The sequence below is a fragment of the Drosophila erecta genome, unplaced genomic scaffold (assembly GCF_003286155.1).
Source record: "Drosophila erecta strain 14021-0224.00,06,07 unplaced genomic scaffold, DereRS2 tig00000021-arrow-pilon, whole genome shotgun sequence".
In the NCBI taxonomy this organism is placed as follows: Eukaryota; Metazoa; Arthropoda; class Insecta; order Diptera; family Drosophilidae; genus Drosophila; species Drosophila erecta.
In genome coordinates, this window is record NW_020825198.1 from 14448741 (window position 1) to 14467199 (window position 18459).

An 18459-nucleotide genomic window follows, 5' to 3' on the forward strand; every position below is an offset into this window, starting at 1 on the left:
AAAATAAGTGCTAGTGACTTTATAGAATATATATTGATATCCGATAATTACGTGACTAGAGGTGGCGGTTAGATGAGCATTCTTTGTATTCAATACAAAAACTATTAAATTTAAATATGTTAAAAACTATGTTATTTAAAAAGGTTTGGTAGTTGGATAGGCCTAGCGGGGACTTCGTCCGATAACGATTGTTCGTTATTGTCTACGAATGTCCAATCAGATAGTCGGCTTAAGCTGAAAATGGCTAAAATTCAGACTGGAAATTGACTGGAAATTCCTAAGGAAAAAAAAAAGAGGACAGCTATATAAAAATAGTTATATAACTATTAAAATGAGGAGATAATTAATAAAACATTAGATAAAACACAAAATATGATGATACACATTTTTAAATATACGTTAAGGCAACAGAATGTTGCAATAATCCGTTACTATGTTAAGATGTTATTTTGAAAATCTTAACATAGTAACGGATTTGCAATAATCCGTTACTATGTTAAGATGTTATTTTGAAAATCTTAACATAGTAACGGATTATTGCAACATTCTGTTGAGAGAGTTAACATTGCTAGAGAGAAATAGTGTGACCGTTTCTGTAGCAACGAAATAATCTGTTAGTGAGCAAACCTACGAAATGCAGTATATTTTGGCTTTCCGCGACTGGTCACACTTTGCAGTATATAACCAGATGCATACCGGAAACTGCGCGATTTCGGCCGTCGAATTCAGTGTGAGCGGACGTGTCGGCGGTGTGATTTCTCTCAAAAGTGCAGTTGCATTGTTTTAATACTTTTTGTTGTAACCAATAAAGAACGGTTGTTGCTGCGCGCGTGAAGTCGAATTCTATAAAAGTGGTGGTGCTTTATTCGCATTTGGCTTTGGCTTTTTGTAGATTTTACACATTTCCGATAGCGCGCGCGCGGTGAAATTTCCCACGTAAATCCACCAAATCACAACACAACTTGAAAAAGAAGCTAAAGACGTTGCCAACGTTACGCACGCGTACAAGTACAATTTACTCATAAAAATACAGCTAAATGTGTTTTCATACGGGAAGAATGCTGTTTTAATTGAAAGTGCAAGAAAATCGAATGAATTACAATAAATAAAGCCGAGTTTAGGCAATATTTGGTTCACCTACCTGTTCTGCAACAAATACATAGACAGCAACAACAACGAAATCTAACTGTTGCGCTCCGCCGGCTATCTCCGTCTCCCTCCCTCCTTGGACTGCGCGCGCGTGTGTGAGTGTGTGTGTTCCTGTATTTTCACCATTCAATTGTTGTTGCGGCTTTGCGCCAAGTGCAAATAATTCGTTTTTGTTTTTAACCAAATTCATGTTCAGCTAACGGTTAACGCCACTCGTCTGCTCCAATTGGATACGCAAATATATTTCAACAGGTGAGTTGCCCGAAGTAACTGTTTGCAAAACGGCTGCCAATTAGAAAATATTTAAATGTTTAAACTGTACTGCTATTCTGGTTCTGCAATAGAAGAAGAGGGAACAACCGAGATAACTGAATAGGTAAATAGATAAGGAGATCTAATGGGGCAATGATAACCAGTTTTGGGTGCAAAATCTGAAATTCTATAGTTCCAATCTCGAAAGTTGAGAATCTCACAGAATCTAACTTTAGGAAAAATAATAAATCGCAAATGATCTCATCTGATCTGATCTTTGGTTTATACTAAATGGGTACTCTCTAAAGTCAATAAACCAGCCAGAGTTATAAATATTTCGCGAGTTTAAAATCCTACCTGGTTTACTGTTTACTATGTAAATTAGGTTAAAGCACTATGTTGTTAAAACTCTTTAAACATAAACTTAAAAAAAAAAGTAATTTAATTTGTTATTTAACTCATTTATATCAACTGCGTGACTAGTATGACTGTCAAATGACGCACTTAATTGTTTCCCATTCTTTATCATTAATTTCTTTTTGTGAGTATCACGCATTCTCAACAATATTGATTCTCAAATAGGTAGTCATTTGAAACAGCTTATGAGAAGACACTTTGGTAGCGTCATTCTTTTGTTTTAGTAACATTGAGTATACGACTTTTACTCTATTATTTATTTGGCGAATGTGTTTGTGTGTGACAGTTTTAACATTTCCACGAATGCGAAAATTCGCAATTGTTTTTATTTGTTTGTTGATTTTCCCCCTGTTGATTCCCCTTGTAATTCTCCCTACGCTTTTGTCATTGTGGGTTTGAGCCAGGTTTTCGTGCCAGTCAGAGACATCGTAGACTTTTTGTTTAGCTAACTTGCTATTTTAGCTTTTGTTTCTCCCCCATACGCTCGCTTTTTCTGCGCTTTTGTGGTTTTTGGAGTTTGAGGAAGTTGTGCCACCGATTAATTAATTAAAGTGCCGATGCATTGTCAGCTACTTCCGGACCACCTGCCTTATCCTTATCTTATCCCGCAGGATGCAGTCCTACAAGTGGCTCATCTTGCACTCGAGTATCTTCTGAGTTTTCCCCAACGAAATTTGAGATCCACTCGGCCGAAGATGGAAAATCTTCAGGGGCAGCTGCTTCCTCTGCGGATTGCATCATGCTGCACAGTGTAATTTGATATTTTTTTTTCGTAAGTGCGTTCATTTCCTCTAAGTTCATTTTGGCCTCTGTTTGGCATGGTTTAGGGGTTCTCGTTTCACATTTGCACTTTGCAAAGTCTGCCAAAAAATAAAAACAATACTGGCCAACAAACACAAACAAAAGAGAAAAACAAGAAAGAAATACATTTTGCTGTTGGCTTGGAATATTTCGCCTTGGCACAGTTAAGCGGTTTTGGTCATGTTTTTTGCGCTTTTCAGTTTTTAATTTTCAACTTAGGTGTCCAGAAACAAATCGTATTATTTACAGAAATCCCCTTTCAAATTGTTTAGCCCTAACAAATCGAACAAATGGTAATTAATATTTAATTTAAGATAATGGAACCATTATGTAACATAGGTAAATTAAAGGTATTACTTTAGAATGCACTTCTTTAAAAAACAATTATAAATAATTTAAGGCCAGTTAATGTTCGCTTTAAGTTTTTAACCCCTTACCAAGAAGTCATTAGTATTTTAATTATTTTATTGAGCAGCATTTTTCAAAAACGAATTAAGCGAAATGCATAAAAATGCAAAAGCGAGAAAATTATAAAAAGTGTAGCTGAAATTGAGTGTAATTAATTGCTTGAACTTCAATTCGCGGCGATTCAAGGTAAACAAGTTGAAATAAAAAGATTTCGTATTTCTTTTAATTTTATTTTACGCCAGCTTTTTTTTTTGATTCTCTTGTTTATAAACAAGGCAATGACGAGGGAACTCGTGCCAGTTGTTGTTGTTATTGTGCCAAAATCTAAACAAAAATGAGGTGTAGAAATACGAAATAGTAGCCCAAATGAGGGGAGAAAAGGAATTCAATTGAGCCAGAAAAGCCTGCTTAGATGGGGTGAGAAAAGCTGTAAGAAGGGTTGGAATGAATGGCTGATTGGAGAGCCCGATGACGTCGCCAATTGACATTTAATTGGTTTAAACAACGAGCTGAAAAAACTCGTTGATCGAACGACCCACTGAGTGAGCGACTCAAATGGAAATGCATTCAAATGCCATTCCATCAAACTGGGTCAAATGCCGCTTCTTCAACTTCCTCTGCTTCCTCTTCTTCTACCTGTGCCGCCGGTTCAATGCACCGAAATGAAGAAGAAGAAGCCATCAATTAAGTTTCCTTTACTACAACTGTTTTACACTCTAACGTTAGTTTGATTTTTAAATAATTAAACCACCGTTTTAATGTTTAAGGTCTTTCAATTTAATTTCTCTAAAAAATATATTTTACTAAAGCACTTTAAGGCGAACACTTTACTAATAAATATAATAATGTAATAAAATATTTTTCACTGTGCAGTTTGTAAGAAAATCTTGATTATTTGTACCTTTTTGAAGAGCCCGCATCTAAGCAGAGTAAATAATTGCGGTAAATGAAATGCACTGCAAACACACGAAAAGAACTGAAAAGGTGGGCAAGGAGGTGGAGGTGAGGGTACGGTACAACTTTAAACAGGTGTCGCATTTTATGACAGTCTGTTTTGTTTCCCTGTGTTTTTTTTATTTCTTTATTGTCGTTCTGCCTTGTGGTGCAATGGGTGTGTTTCGCTATTCATCTTTGTTGTATTCGAGTGCATCTTGAGTGATACACATGTGTGCACTCATATGCACATATGTATATACCAGGCTTATATGTCTGCGATAGACTTCCGTATTTACCTTTCATTAAATACACTATGGCTAATACAACTAGGGCTTGTTTTCCATGCTTGAATTGTTTTTAGCCGCCGCAAAGGGAAGCTAACTGAATTATTGAAGCATAAACATGTTCAAATACATATTCTTCCGATAAAAAACTTACATCTTGTATAGAAATATATTTAATTATTATTTTATTAGTCACTGCAATCCTTGTCTAGATTTATACACAAAGTTCCAATAGGATTTTACAATAAGTTGCCATGAGTTTGTATAATTAGGCACTAAACTATGAAATGTTACAAAATGAAATATCTAAGTCTATTAAATACTTGTTATTAGACATTGGAGATGGTATCTTTTATATTTCATGAACTTACATATGTCTAATCTAATATTCGACGTGATAGTAACACGTCAACAAACTGCCAACAAACTTTTATTTATTTTTTAATCCGGTATTTTAATTAGACATTTAAAAATGTTGTGGGACTCAGTTGTTGAAATTATGAAAATATTTAATTCTATTAAATTGCTTTAAAAAAGGTTTCCTATTTGTTGTGAAGCATTGAAGCTGGCACTCCTTATATAGCCATCCCTCTAGCCAGAACTGTGTTTTCCGGGCTGATTTTCCTGACCTGCCTCAGTCTTCCCTTTCAGATTTCGCAGACAAGTCTACGAAATCTGCCGGCTTTTCTTCCGCCCCCCAGCCTTCGCCCTGCCCGCCCAACAAACAAGGAGTGGCACGCCTGCCCCATTATTCATTCAGCTAAGGCATCCACCAAAAACTTGACGTGGAATTTTCGCTCTTGTGGATTCTCAGTGGGCCTGCATGGGCTTCCGCTTTCCTCGGCCGCCCGGAGAATTCTCCGGAGAAAATCGGCGAGAGGGACACAAATTAGCGGGAACTGCCAGCGAGGCATTCGCCGGATCAGGAATAGAGTGCAAACTAGGGAACAAGATGCTCGGAGGGAGTTCCTCCATGGGTGTCGACAGTTCGAGGCATAAAAATAAATTCACTGAGCTAAAATAAAATATGTCAGTGTAGTCGCAAATGAGATTTGTCTCAAGAGTTGTTTCAGACGTGCTGTGGACCTACTAATTGATTTTAAAGTATACGGGGTGGAGTGAGATTATACAGTGCGTGTCAGCGTCATAAGGATTAAAAGATTTACTCGTAAAGCAAGGGGATTGGGAACTACAAGTATATTTATGTTATTATATACCACTCTTACTTTCCCATATTAGTATATTTTATGTGTGTATTGAAAATTGTATAAGTTAAATTTAAGAGCTGTAACTTGAGTTTTCAATTAGTTGTTTTCTTTTCCCCGGCTTTTGTCACTTTTCCTTCCTTATTAAGCACCATTATGTTCCCCTCCATTTCACTCCCTCCAATGACCCAATTTTTCCGATTCAAGTGTGGCAACAAATTTTCTTCTTTGTTTTTCCAGACTGTGTTTTGTATAATTCATCAATATTGCATCAACCTCTTGGTTTTCTGTCATTTTCCTTAATTGTTATTTCAGTGTGTCTGTTTTTTGTGGGCGTTTTTGTATTGTTTATCTGGGGCGTTCACTTTGGGTCTTTGGGGGCTATTTAGTAGATTAGCTTATTTGGCTGTTAAGTGAGAGATAAAAGTGGAGTTGGTGGAATACCACCAAAAATTCACAATATTTATACATTCACTAGCTGAAATCCAAGTGGAGAATGATTTAAAATGCAGAATTTTTTGTACATCGCATTGCCTTTGTTAGTTACTTTAACAATTGATTACTGCGTCGCTGAATATTCCACAGAAGCACGTATTATATTTGAAATGCATTGCGGCTAAACGAAGTTCTCGTTTCCAGGCATTAAACACGTTTGCCTCTTTTAATGCATTTTTCGAACAGATTTGGCAGAGTTAAATAAGCAAATACTCCTCACAAGAATGATTTGTTGAGTCAAGCAAAACTAATTGAAAAACAGCTGTTTCTGCTTATCGATGCATTGCGATCTTTCTCAAGCAGGTAGTTGAAAAGTATCTACGCATCTGTTGCCACTTGAGAGAAAAGGATCTGTTGAAATCTCCGCACTTTCCTCGTTTTAATTGGGGTTTTTCGTTGGAATTTTCGGAATTGTTCTCTTGAAATGTGCAATCCACTCTCTGAATCGTATCGAATTCAAACTCGCCCCTTTGCCACATGGCTCGGTGTCTTTAATGAGCTTCCTTGGGGTCTTGTATCTCCTATTTTGGTACGTGCGGTTTCATAATCCACAAGTATTATTGGGACAACCAAACGACATCTGCATAATTATTGAGTTGAATGGATAGATGGATGGATTACATGTGTGTCTGACAAAACAACTTGCTGGTAATTGAACAATGTAGGCGATATATCTCCCCTCTTTTCTTCCTCTGTTCTCATCGGTTCAATTTTTCAATTGTTTTCTCTCGCACAAGTTCAAGTTTATTAGTCATAAAGTGGATTGGGTCGAGGCGTCGGAGGAGGGCAACGGCAACCAGCTGGTCAAGTCTCGGATAACATCTAATAAAAATAAAACCCAAATTCAGTTGCATGCTGTCAGCGCACCGCCCCCCTCAATTCCCAACTTGTGCTATAATTATACAATTCCATATAGAGTCCACCAGACATGCACATATATGTACGTACATACGTGTGAGTTTTGTTCATTTTTTGGCGGGGGCGGAATCGGAATCGGGATCGGGTTTTTGATCTTTAGCATATGGCTAATGGTTCGGCCTTATGAACTGCAGTGCCTCATATTTATGCGCTCCATGGTGGCCGTTAATGAATTGAAAGTGGCCTGAGAAATGGTTCAAGGCTGGATTGGGTCACTTGGTTAATGGTAAACGGGAATTATGGGTGAGATTACAGTGCGAAATGAGATTTATCAAATTCAAATTGGAACATATGGGTGCACCATAAGTGCTGTACCAATAGCAACCGTATAAAATACGTAATAACTGTGCCAAATTACCATTTAGTCATAGTTTCATATTTTTTATTTATTTTTTAACTATTTCCCAATTAAGTGTAGATAGTTTTAGTGTGTAGTCAACTGCCAGCATCAGTTGCAATAAAGTTCCCAGTGTCCGCATTGCATGTTGGAAATCTGCGATCTTTGGTGGAAGCTCAGGCCAAGTTAACACGGCATTCTTTGCCTGGTTATTACACCTTGCATTCGTAGCTCTCTTTTGTTGATGAATTTCACACAATTCTTTATTCATTTATTTCTATTTCAAATGTTTCTGACTATGCTTTGCATATCAGGTAACGATAATTACAACGAAGCTAAACACAAAGGAAAACCGTTCATGGGAAATATATTTTCTAATCTCCGTGGGCAGAGGGGAAAACTCATGGGAAGCTCGGAAAAACTAAGGCCCCTCGAGCATCATCTGCAGTAACTGTAAACCGGGCGGCTTGGATCCTCTTCTAACTGCACTTCTTGCTCAGCTGGTTGTTGAGTTACTTTTATTTCTTGCCTTTTTGTGGCCAAAGCAGCTGGCAAAAAGACTGTCATTTGCATTAATACCGTGCCATAGATTATTATAGAAGGTAGAAAACTTAGGAAAACATAGTTTCCAAGCTAAATGTGCTATACATACTAAACAATGTATATTTAAAAAATTTTTAAACTATATGTATATATTGTATAAAAAATAAGCAAAATTGGCTTATTGTGAAAATAGTAATGTAACAATAATGAAAATGCTACATTGCAATGATTATAAAACAATATTTTCTTAATGGCTAGTTCACAATATTGCTGCTGCAACCGGAGTTAGCCAAGTTAGTCAAGTGTCATAGCTGCCAGCCATGGGAACCATCGGCATCGGGGGTGGCAACTCGCCCATAAAATCCCCACGCCCAGCTCCAAACCATTATGCAAAGCAACCGCAGCCAAAGAAACCATTGCATAAGGGAAAACACATTTTTGTGTGTGGTGATTTGGGTTTTGCTTTATTTTGAGTAACTTTCATCGATTTTTTCAGTGCACACTTGTTGTTGCTTTCGTGGGGTTCGTCCAAGGTTCGTTGCTCTTTTGCTTTTGCATTTTCCTCCAAGTCGCCTCCTCCTTTTGTGGGTTTGGTTCATTTGATTTGATTTTATTTGATTGTTCGGCTGGTTGTTTACTATTTGCTTTGCTTTCTTTTGAACTTCAGTCTACTCTGTGTAATCACACATTTATGTTCATTATTGCATATTATTCCAGCTAAAAGCGTTTTGCATCGAATTAACCAAGCAATCGATGTTTAATCACAAGTTTATGGTTAGTTTATTATGAAATTGATGGGTTGGCTATGATGGTTCATGTAATTTGGAGTAGCAAAAGTGAAATTCGCCAAAAAAAGGCAAGATAGTTAATTTTATATTTAAATAGCTTTAAATTAGTTACCAAGTGATTTTATAAATTCTTAAAACTGCCCAATAAATATTATTTCTAGTAAAACAATTATTATTAAATTATTATTGTATTTTTTGGATTGATTTGTGTTTTCTTTAGCCTTAATTTTTGCCCAAATATATTTATTTGTCACTATAATTTTCCCTAATCCCCAAAACAATAGTTGACCCAATTCGGCTTTCTACAACTAACGGCCCTGACATATCAATCAATCAGACATCACGGTATTTATAGGTTTTTGTACTTCAACTTATATTGCCCCAAAACACCCACCGATTCTTGGTGACAATGGCCAAAAGAAACGAAAGCGTGAAACTCGAAAAGGAAAATGTTGGCAAGGCAGAGCCACGACCAATTAAAAACGAAATATAGGTAATTACTCACGCTGAGATCGGGGTACTTCTATAAAAGTACTTATGAAAGTGCCTTAGTCATGCCTCGAAGTTTTGGGTAATTGAGGGGCAGGGAAAGCGGGGAGCTAATGCAAGTGACCAGGAAGGGAAGTAATGTCCGCTGAAAAAACCTCGACCCATTTAGCTAATGACGTTTTGGGCTGATAATTTTCATTTTCCTTTTTCCGGAAACGGACAAAACACACCTGTTGAAGGTTGTTTCTGAACAGACTTTTTGGTTAGAAGGGAAATGTAATTATTTGTTTAGCACTTCTTGTTACATTGAAGAGGAATAAAGTAGATTTGTATTGGTTTTTTTCAACGGGCTTTATTTCAATTTTCAATTTACTAAGTGCTCTGGGTAGTTTAGCACCAGCGTGCTTTCGCCTTAGAGTTTCAATCAATAAGTAATGTATTGATGGGCTCGTTTTTTGCGCTTTTGCTTAACTTTTTGCAATTGCATGTGTAACTTGGCTTGGCACTTTGACCTATTGACCTGCATGCCATGTCTGTCGTCAATTGAACATCTATATACATTTAGCAAGCAACAAACTTAATATCTTAAATTTTGTGTTCTTTTCGCAGTTGCTGTACGTTTTCCGGCAAAATGGCTCCAATGCCCCGAATTCAGTTGCCCAATGGCAATGCTTCCATAAAAGCTAACACAAATGATTTTCTGTTTGCGGAGACAATGTCCGGCGATAGTAGTCCCACCCCCAGCAGTCCGCCCTCCAGTACAGGTATGGATTGCATTTCATTCATCATAAATTCATTACTAACTAAATCATTTTTCAAACTTCAGCTGGCGTGGCCAAATCTCAGTGTTCCTCGCTCTCGGATGGCGAGTCCTTTGAGGGATATGGCGAAAATGAGTATCCCACCCAACTTCGAGAAGGCCGCAGCTCCATTTCCAATGGGAGCCACAACACCAGCAATCATATTAACAATAATCCAAATATCAGCGTGGGCAACAGCAGCGGACACAACCACAGTGGACACTCGAACGACGGAAATAACAATCTAAATGGCAGCACTGGCATCGAACTCGATTTGGCTCCACACGTCGGCTCATCGACACCTCAAGAGTAAGTGCTCGAAGCATTTATACAGTGCGTTTTAAAAGTGTCAGTTGAATCAGTTATGTATTAAACAAAAGTTATTTGAAATCTAATGGTTAGTTAGATAAATTATAAATATATATTTACATATGTATATACTTATAGTAACGTAGTTCTTCTGTAAACTGTTCGGCCAGCTGCAATGCACTCAACTGCATTTGCAATATACGATTGTGTTTTATTGAGTTTGCAATACCATATAACTCTTGTCGAGCAGAGAACATTAGACTCTTGAATTGCCTCCTCAGTACCTGAGTTCTGTCAATTAATCGCACAAACTATCTGACATTAAAACGCTTTGTATATTTCCATTGTCACAACTGATGAGCATTTTACTAACTCGATTTCATTGTTCCCCAGTGATGACGAACTGAACATAATGCCCCGGGACAATTGGGCCAGGCGCAGTCTGCGACGAACTCCCACCAGGTAATCTCGCCCATTTGTTTGGATCACCTACCAAAATGGCAATCGGAGCGAATGCGAATTTCCTCAGTTGGCCGGCATTTATAAGGTTGCGCACATAATCCGGCTGAATACGTAATAGCCGTAAACATAACATAAAGCTGACCAGAGACTTCGACTTCATCAATTCAAAAACTCTCAATTTGGCTGTCCGAGGCAGCATAAAAACGCGTATTTGAATAGTTAACCTTTTCTTTATGTAAACTTGTGGTAGTCGGTTTCGACGTATGTATATGTGTGAGTGTGTGTGTGTGGGACTGGAAAAATGCATACACAGACTGAAACCAGTTTTTTCTATGCTCTGACTTGGGCTCATGAATCGGAATCGCTTTGGGCCGTGATTCATGCGTGTCTTTGTTCAACAAGTTGCCATCGCCGTGGTGAATTCAGAATTCACCTGATCGCAAGAGAGTCCGAAAACTCTCTTAAATTGTACAGTGTTTCAGGTTCAATTGGTTAGCTAGAATACAAAAATTGCTTAAATATTTAAATACCAATTTTTTAAAGACAAATTATACAAAATTAAGTTTAAATTTCTTAATTATAATCGTTACTCGTAGATTATGAACTCGTCAGTATAAACGCCTCGATCTCAGGAACTACAAAAGCTAGAATGTTGAGATTGAGCATACAAGTTCCAGAGACCTAGACGCAGCACAAGTTTATTTCCAAATGTTTCCACCCCCACTCTAACGTCCACAAACCACAAAAAATTGCCACATTTTTTGTAAATGTTGTAATATTTTTTTACTTTTTTATTAGTCTTGTAAATTTCAATCGATTTGCCAAAAATAGTTTTGCCGCACCCACACCGTTGAACAATTTTTTTTTCTTCTCTTAATTTTATTCCCAATTTTTACCTATATTCCAGAAAATTATTAAATTTATTTTTCGCACTTTCACTAGCTGGGTAACGGGTATCTGATAGTCGGGGAACTCGACTTGTTTTCTTTATTTGTATTAGTTTATAGGAAGATTAGATGTTTCGAAACATTAACACATTCAATTAATACTATAGCTATTGGGGTTTCTTTTAAATTAATTTAAAAACATTATTAGTTCTCCCAATTGATACACATTTTTCTTGCAGCAATCCTGATAGTTTATCCCAGCGTCGTTGGGGATCCATGAGACAGTAAGCACCCTTGAATATACTCTTTTGGGGTTTCATGTAGAGCTTCATGTATATCATAACCCCCATTGTTGCCCCATTTCGGTTTTGGTTTTGTTCTTTGTACATAAACATATAACTAATTTATAAATACATTTATTGGTGCGCTGCTTTTTAATATAAGATAATTCCAAAATATATAATGTTAAAAAATACTACTTGATGTTTTCACAAGCGTTCCCATGACATCTTGTATCCAAGATTGTTAGTTTCAGCTATGAGTTGCCTTATGTTTTTCCCAATTTTCCATTAGTTGGCTTACTGAATTGCTGGTTTCTCGTCCGCCTAAATTAGTTATCAGCTTTTCCCATCTTTTTCGCCTGTTTCAATTGCTGTACAACTACATAGATATTCAATTGGGTAATTTTCAAGAGCTTTCCTACCGCTACCACCCCCAAAACCAAAATTTATGATTATTGCCTGCGGGCTGTCATAAAAGTTACAACCGAAAAAAATTGCTCTCTTTTCTGGGACTTAATTGCAACTGAAACCCAAACGAAAGTAAAATAAATATATCAGATTAACAGCATGAGATTTAGGTTATTACAATGAGAGCGCTAGATGGAATCTGCTACAATTTATATAACTTCCTTTGGCAGTTCTGCTTGTCAACTGGAGACCGTGCTTCCTGCTGCCATCTTCTTGAGCCAAAAGTAGTTTAGCCGCTTTTGTGAACTTTTCCCGGGGACCGAGCGAAAAGGTTGAAGGTAGAAGATGCGGGTCTTTTCTTGTCTCCCCTTCTTTTGGCCAGCTCCTTTCCTGTTGACTTGGCTTACAAGTTTGCTGACTCGCTGGGGTTGTCATGCTGTTGGAATTTATTTTTTCGCTCATGCGATCGGAGGAAGTGAAGTGAGAAGGTCCAGAAACAGGTTTAACTTGCGGCAATTGTTCACTCTTCAGAATTTAGGCCGGCACTTTTGTCAAGTCGCGAATAAAATTTGACCCAAAATGAAACTCGGTCTGCTGATGCTATCGATTTCGACACATTTATAACGTATCTTTGAGTAATTTTATATACTTTGATCGTTTGTTGGTCAACATACTAATTTTGTAATAGTTAAATCATTTATAGACTATTGATCTATACCAGTTTTCATTTCCGAGCATTTCATTTATTTAGTTAATTTGTTTAATGAAATATCTTTTGAAATAAGGTGAGAAATCTGCCAAATCTGCATTTAAGGTGTGTGCAAATCAGTTAACCCCCCCACGCAGGTTGTAAATTGTGGATGCTCCGTCAACTTTCCGGACCTTGGTGTTCCCATGGCTGCTCCTCTTTTCGAAGCAACTACAACTTGGGCCGACTTGAATTTGTCATGCAAATGCCTTTGTTTTTGCTCAGCTGCTGGGAACATGTTTTTCCCAGTATCTGCACTTGGCATTCAACAAAGCTGCGCTGGGATTTGGTGGGGGAAAATGCATTAAAGAACCGAGAACAATTAGGGGAAATTGTGGGAAGATGTTAAAGATTTTACTTGAAAACGGAAAGGGAATAAGGGAAATTATACAATTATGTTGTTTTAAAGAACGGAGTATTTATCCATATAGACACATTTTAAAGGTTGTCATATAAATGGGCTAGATGCTTTCCATCTAGCAACCCAAGAAATGCCTTTCATTTCACGTGTATAATAGCATAAAGCACCATTTTGTTATCCGTGTAATACAATCAAAATTCTTGAATCAAAGCAACATAAATTCAGTCCTAAAATGTGGGAATATAGCCAGAACATTGATTTGGAAACTTCGGTAAAGATATCACAGTACTGCTATTCGTGGCAATCGGTTTGTTGGTTCGCGCTCAAGGGCCTTGAATTGTGGAAAATTCTAGTATGGGACAGATCCCCAACTTACCTGGTGGTTTTAACGTTTTTGCTGATCGCACTCTTCTGGCTGATATTTAAAAGGCTCAAACGCAAGTGGAACGATGTAAGTTAAAAGCGGCACACCATTAGAGAGGGTTTAATAAGGTTATCCATTAGGTGCCTATGTCGGAGATTAGGTCACTGAGAGATCGTGTCCAGTTTGTAACCCAGGATATGGCCATGTTGCAAGATGCCCTAAATGCGACCACAATAACCAAGCCGCTGCCAGTGTTTCCTGATAGGATTGGCAACGCAAACGATGAAAAACTTATAGAATATACCGAAATCGAAGAACCTTTTCCAGTTCAGGATAAAAGTTTACCGGAGCCTGTGATTCCAGACCCCGAACCTGAAGAGGATTTTGTAGTGAAACCCATGGTGCGGTTTGATGCGAATATTCAGGGAAAACTAACCCCAGCCGTGAGCAAGGTCTTTAAAAAACCGAAATCCACGAAGATGGTATATGCAAAAAAATTGGACGTGGGGAAAAGAAATGTGCATAAACGGCCATCTGCATCAGTCGCGAAAATTGAATGGAAGATCTAGATATATTTGTCAGTTATTTTGATATTGGGGGAAAGTGAAATTGTAATGTAAGAATTTGTAATAAACCATTTTTAGTGACTCAAATTGCATTGCATAGAATAGCACGTTTTGATCCTATTTCATTATGGCCTACGCCAACCTTGACATCTTGCCTTCAAAGGCAGTTTGCTTTAAGTGATTTCCAATTGTCTTTCGTGGCAATTTTCACCAATGGCATTGTGTATCTCTATTTTCCCGTGCACAGTTCCCAAGTCTCCGCTGTTGGCCCTCAATTAGCCTTAAAGGTGGCCGGCTGCCTAATCGAGGCAGTTTCCAAGCCACTTTGCGGGGGCCCAACATTGTTGGCAGTTGGCAGTTGGCTTGCAACTCTTGGCTAATTGGCAGACTTGGCGACAATTTCCCCTTTTTTTCCTGCATGTATTTGAATTATTTGGCAGCTGAAAACCGCTTGAAAGTTCGTGTTTCGCCAATTTGGCTTCGGTTTTAGGTAGTTGGCATCTAATAGATACACGAAAATGTTTATTGTTGGCCAGATTTGTTTTGTTGATGTTGTATAGTTTTAGTTTTAAGTATCGCCTAACAACGTGTTGGCAGCAAACAAGTTGCGTGGGAAAAAGCAGTGCCAGACAAAATGAGAAAAACACTGCTATTATTAAAAACCTTTTGACATAGCAATGAGCCTATTTAGGTTGTCGAACACAAAATAATGCTAAAAGAAAGTCCTGAAGTGATGTCTTAAATTATAAATATATTTTTACATTTTGGATAATATTAAAATTAAATTATGCTAGACTATTAGTCATTAGACGAACATAAATAATCGGATACAAGTACAATTTCAAATACAAATACTATTGCAATACCTTATTTTTTGTTTTTATATTATCTTTAAACATTTCGGAAAATATTAAATTAAAATCCTGTTGATTTATGCGATCTTATTATTATGTACATCAGCTGTTCAAATCCAAATCATAAAATCTTTAAGAGAAGAGCACCAAATTTCGAATTTCAATTTAAAACAGAAAGAGAAACACATTTTTCGCTCTGCTTCTTCCCGCTTCGAACCAGTTTGTTGGTTTCGAACCCGTTTGTTGGCTTCTAGCCTGTTTGTTGGCCGTCTTTAGATCAGCAGGCGGCTAAAAAGTCGGAATGTGGTTTTTGGTTTTAGTTCGAACATCGCTGTAACTGCGTGCGGATGTCAGGAAATTTCTGTCGTCGTTTTGGCCCGATTTGATTATTTATTAATCGCCCGAGAGTCTGTGACTGGTGTTCCGGTGTAAAACCGAATAAAAATCATACAAAATTCCGCCGCATCCATTGAGAAAAGCAAAGTATGTGAAAGTGTCTGTGTATGGGCTTTGTTTATATCTGTGTAAATATAATTTTTGTGGGGGCCCCAGACAACGCGACGTATGCGAAACGTTTGTGCAAATAGATTTAATTGTGTTTTTTTTTGGTTTTCGGTTTTCGGTTTTGTTTTTGGCTATAAATTTCGCTTTCCACGGAATAGAAAACGGTTTTAATTCGAGCTGCGCGCTTTTATGAGATTTCGTACATAGTTTTGTGCTGTAGTTTACACTTTGGTAATTTACGGCGTCACGCCTTAATGACGTCCAACTACCATCATAATAGCCACAATAACAAGCGCAGTCTTTGGCCATATACTGCACATTCCCATACAAAATCGGAATCGGAGGTTCTTCGCCGACTTCTCGTGCGTTATCCTCTTACCCATCTTCGACATGTGTGTCTCGTCTCTTGCACGTGACTTTTCCCCGGGTTTCCACGGGCCCACGCCCTTTTGTGCTGCACTTTTCCCATGCATTCAGCCAAATTAAAGCCCCATTTATACACAGACTGGTGAGGGAATGGTGGGTAAGAATGCATCAAAACAAGTGTGTACTGTAGTTACACAGATATTCCACTTCAAATAGATTTTTATACGTTTTTGAAAGTGTTATATACACTATCATTTCACACAGATGTAAACTATTAACAATTCTTTGTTACATAGAAAAAGTATATTTTGAGAGTTTACCACCAAAAAGATAGCCATGTTTTTTCAATCCTCCAAGAACATGTTTGTATGAATATGATAATTCCTTAAGCATACTCAGAATTGATGCTACTTATATTAGGTAATTTGAATTGTAAATTCGGAGAAAGTTGTTAAAATGCTGCATACACAAGTAACAGTCTAGAGCTTTTAAGAAGCTGCGTTTTACATATTAAATAAAAAGATAAAAAGCATCCTAGGTATTTTGAACTGCGCTATTTAGATTTCTATAGATTTCTAGTAACGTTTGAGGAATGTTTCAATCATTTCCTTTAACATTACACACTCGTATCCCCACCTCTTATAGCCAGTAACGAAATGGCCAATCAACTGCATCTCTGTATTGCGTTTGTATCTGAAAGAGTAATCGACTTTTTAAAGCGGCCCTAAAGTGCGTTCGTTTCCAATTGCCACACTCACCGCATCTTCAACTCGGCTTAATGGCGTTTCAGCCCTTTTCTGCTCGCCCCGTGGAGAGGCATCAATCAAAATCGAATCAGTTTTATAGCCTTAATTATGCGGAGAGCAGCCATATAAATGCTGCCCCTCTGCGGCAACACGATTTCATTGCTAGTTGGTCGGTCAGTGCAGTCGAGAGTGCAGTTTTGCCGCGATTTTCTTTCTTTTCGATTTTTGATTTCGTTTTCGATTTCGCTGGCAGAGAGCGTTTAACGACGTTATCAGAGCGATTTCCAGCAGCGTGTTAGCTAAATATTAACCATCCCAAACGCTCATCGAGTGCAACAATTGCGGCTTGGCTTGGATGTTCGGCTTGAGGAGACTCGTAATGAAAAGTGAAGTGTGGCTGGCGGATCCGTCAATTGCGAAAGTGTGTCTAATTTGCCGATGATGAGTGCGAGTGCGTTTTCTCGGCTGAAATTTCCTTTTTGTGGCAAAAAACGAGCTTCCAATTTGCTGAACGGCTCATAAACCAAATCAAAAGTGAAGCTAATGGAGGTGCAAACATCTGGTGCACCAGTGTAAATAGACATACATCCTGAAATGTCTTAAAAATACGTTAAATTGATCAGTTGTTTCATCATTACATAGATACATATAGAAAGGTTCCTATTTGAATTACCAACTTTGTACTACCTTTACTCATAAAGAGCTGACGCAGTCAATAATGTTGTAACACACAAAGGAATTAGCCAACGAACTCAAGCCTTTAATCTTATCAAAAAGATAAAGAAGTATACGTTATCGTTTTGAATCAACAAATTAAAGTCAATGACGTTCACAATGCGGCCAATGGCACTAAAAACTGATAACCAAGTGAGCTAACCCAACGATCTAAGATAAACAACATAATAAACAATTAAGCAAAAGATAACAGATTCCACCTAAATGGAAGATGAATATTTTGAGTATTTCCCCTACGACCGCCGTCGCAGTCATTTGAGAGACATGTGCGTATTAAACCCTCACTAGAAATCATTCACCAACTTGTTGTTACTGTTGCACTTAGCCTAATTCATGTTGTTTGCCATGTATATCCATACTAAATTCTCAAGAAAGCTCACCAGACACGCCCACTGCAAGTTAGCCGGAGGCCCCCACGCCCACATGTCCATAAATACTTTCACTTGTCCGGCAACAAAAGACGATATTTCTACTTCATATTTTCTGTGACTCAAGGCATTATTTCTTTGGAAATCGCAACAATCGCGACATTACTTGACCCCCAGTAGTTTTTTGTACCGCTTCTCAAGAAAATAACTGAAGCACAGCGAAGTAGTTTGGGTAAAAGTTTTTTGTAAGTCGGCAAAACTATTTGGGCCGAGTTTTGGACTTCAACAATACTACCAAAGAATGTATTTCGATTTTTATTTATGAATGGTTTGAATAACCTTTATACTTCTTGGTATATTTATGACTAAAAAAAAATCTAAAAATCAAAACTATCATTGAAGAAAATAGCCATACCTACGCATAATTATATGGCTTTTTTTTTAACAATCTCCTCCCGAAATCTTTTTATATTGCCGCCCTTTCTCCGGCTTTCTGCAACTTTAATGAATACCTTACCGCTTCTTTCCATAATTTAATTATCCACAAAAATCTGAAAAGAAACCAGATACCCTCGTCGTAAGTAGACAAAAACCAGTCTGGGGTGCCCAAAAAATAGTTGTTTTTAATAGTTTCAATTAGCTGAACTTCCCAGGCGCCTAATGAGCGGTTTTCAGGCG

At 37.7% G+C, this 18459-nt stretch overlaps 2 protein-coding genes across 9 annotated transcripts in view; both read left to right on the forward strand.

The window, feature by feature from the left end:
* Positions 1 to 667: 667 nt before the first annotated feature.
* The window catches only part of LOC6545705 (rab11 family-interacting protein 3), a 42418-nt gene continuing 24626 nt past the window's right edge, over positions 668 to 18459 (forward strand). For 2 of the 8 annotated variants that reach the window (XM_015158481.2, XM_015158479.2), the window contains exons 1-5: positions 668 to 1401; positions 9632 to 9786; positions 9849 to 10131; positions 10525 to 10593; positions 11720 to 11764. In XM_015158481.2, coding sequence (XP_015013967.1) covers positions 9654 to 9786; positions 9849 to 10131; positions 10525 to 10593; positions 11720 to 11764 — 530 coding nt within the window. In that variant the 5' untranslated portion in view covers positions 668 to 1401; positions 9632 to 9653. Of the gene's footprint in view, positions 1402 to 9631; positions 9787 to 9848; positions 10132 to 10524; positions 10594 to 11719; positions 11765 to 15379; positions 15546 to 17320; positions 17680 to 18459 lie in introns of those variants that run through there. The other 6 variants (XM_015158486.2, XM_015158480.2, XM_026977750.1 and 3 more) reach the window with 4 other exon arrangements.
* LOC6545703 lies at positions 13446 to 14290 on the forward strand. The gene is made up of 2 exons (XM_001972680.3): positions 13446 to 13729; positions 13783 to 14290. The coding sequence occupies exons 1-2, from the start codon at positions 13511 to 13513 to the stop codon at positions 14209 to 14211; spliced, it is 648 nt and encodes a 215-aa protein (XP_001972716.1). The 5' UTR covers positions 13446 to 13510; the 3' UTR covers positions 14212 to 14290.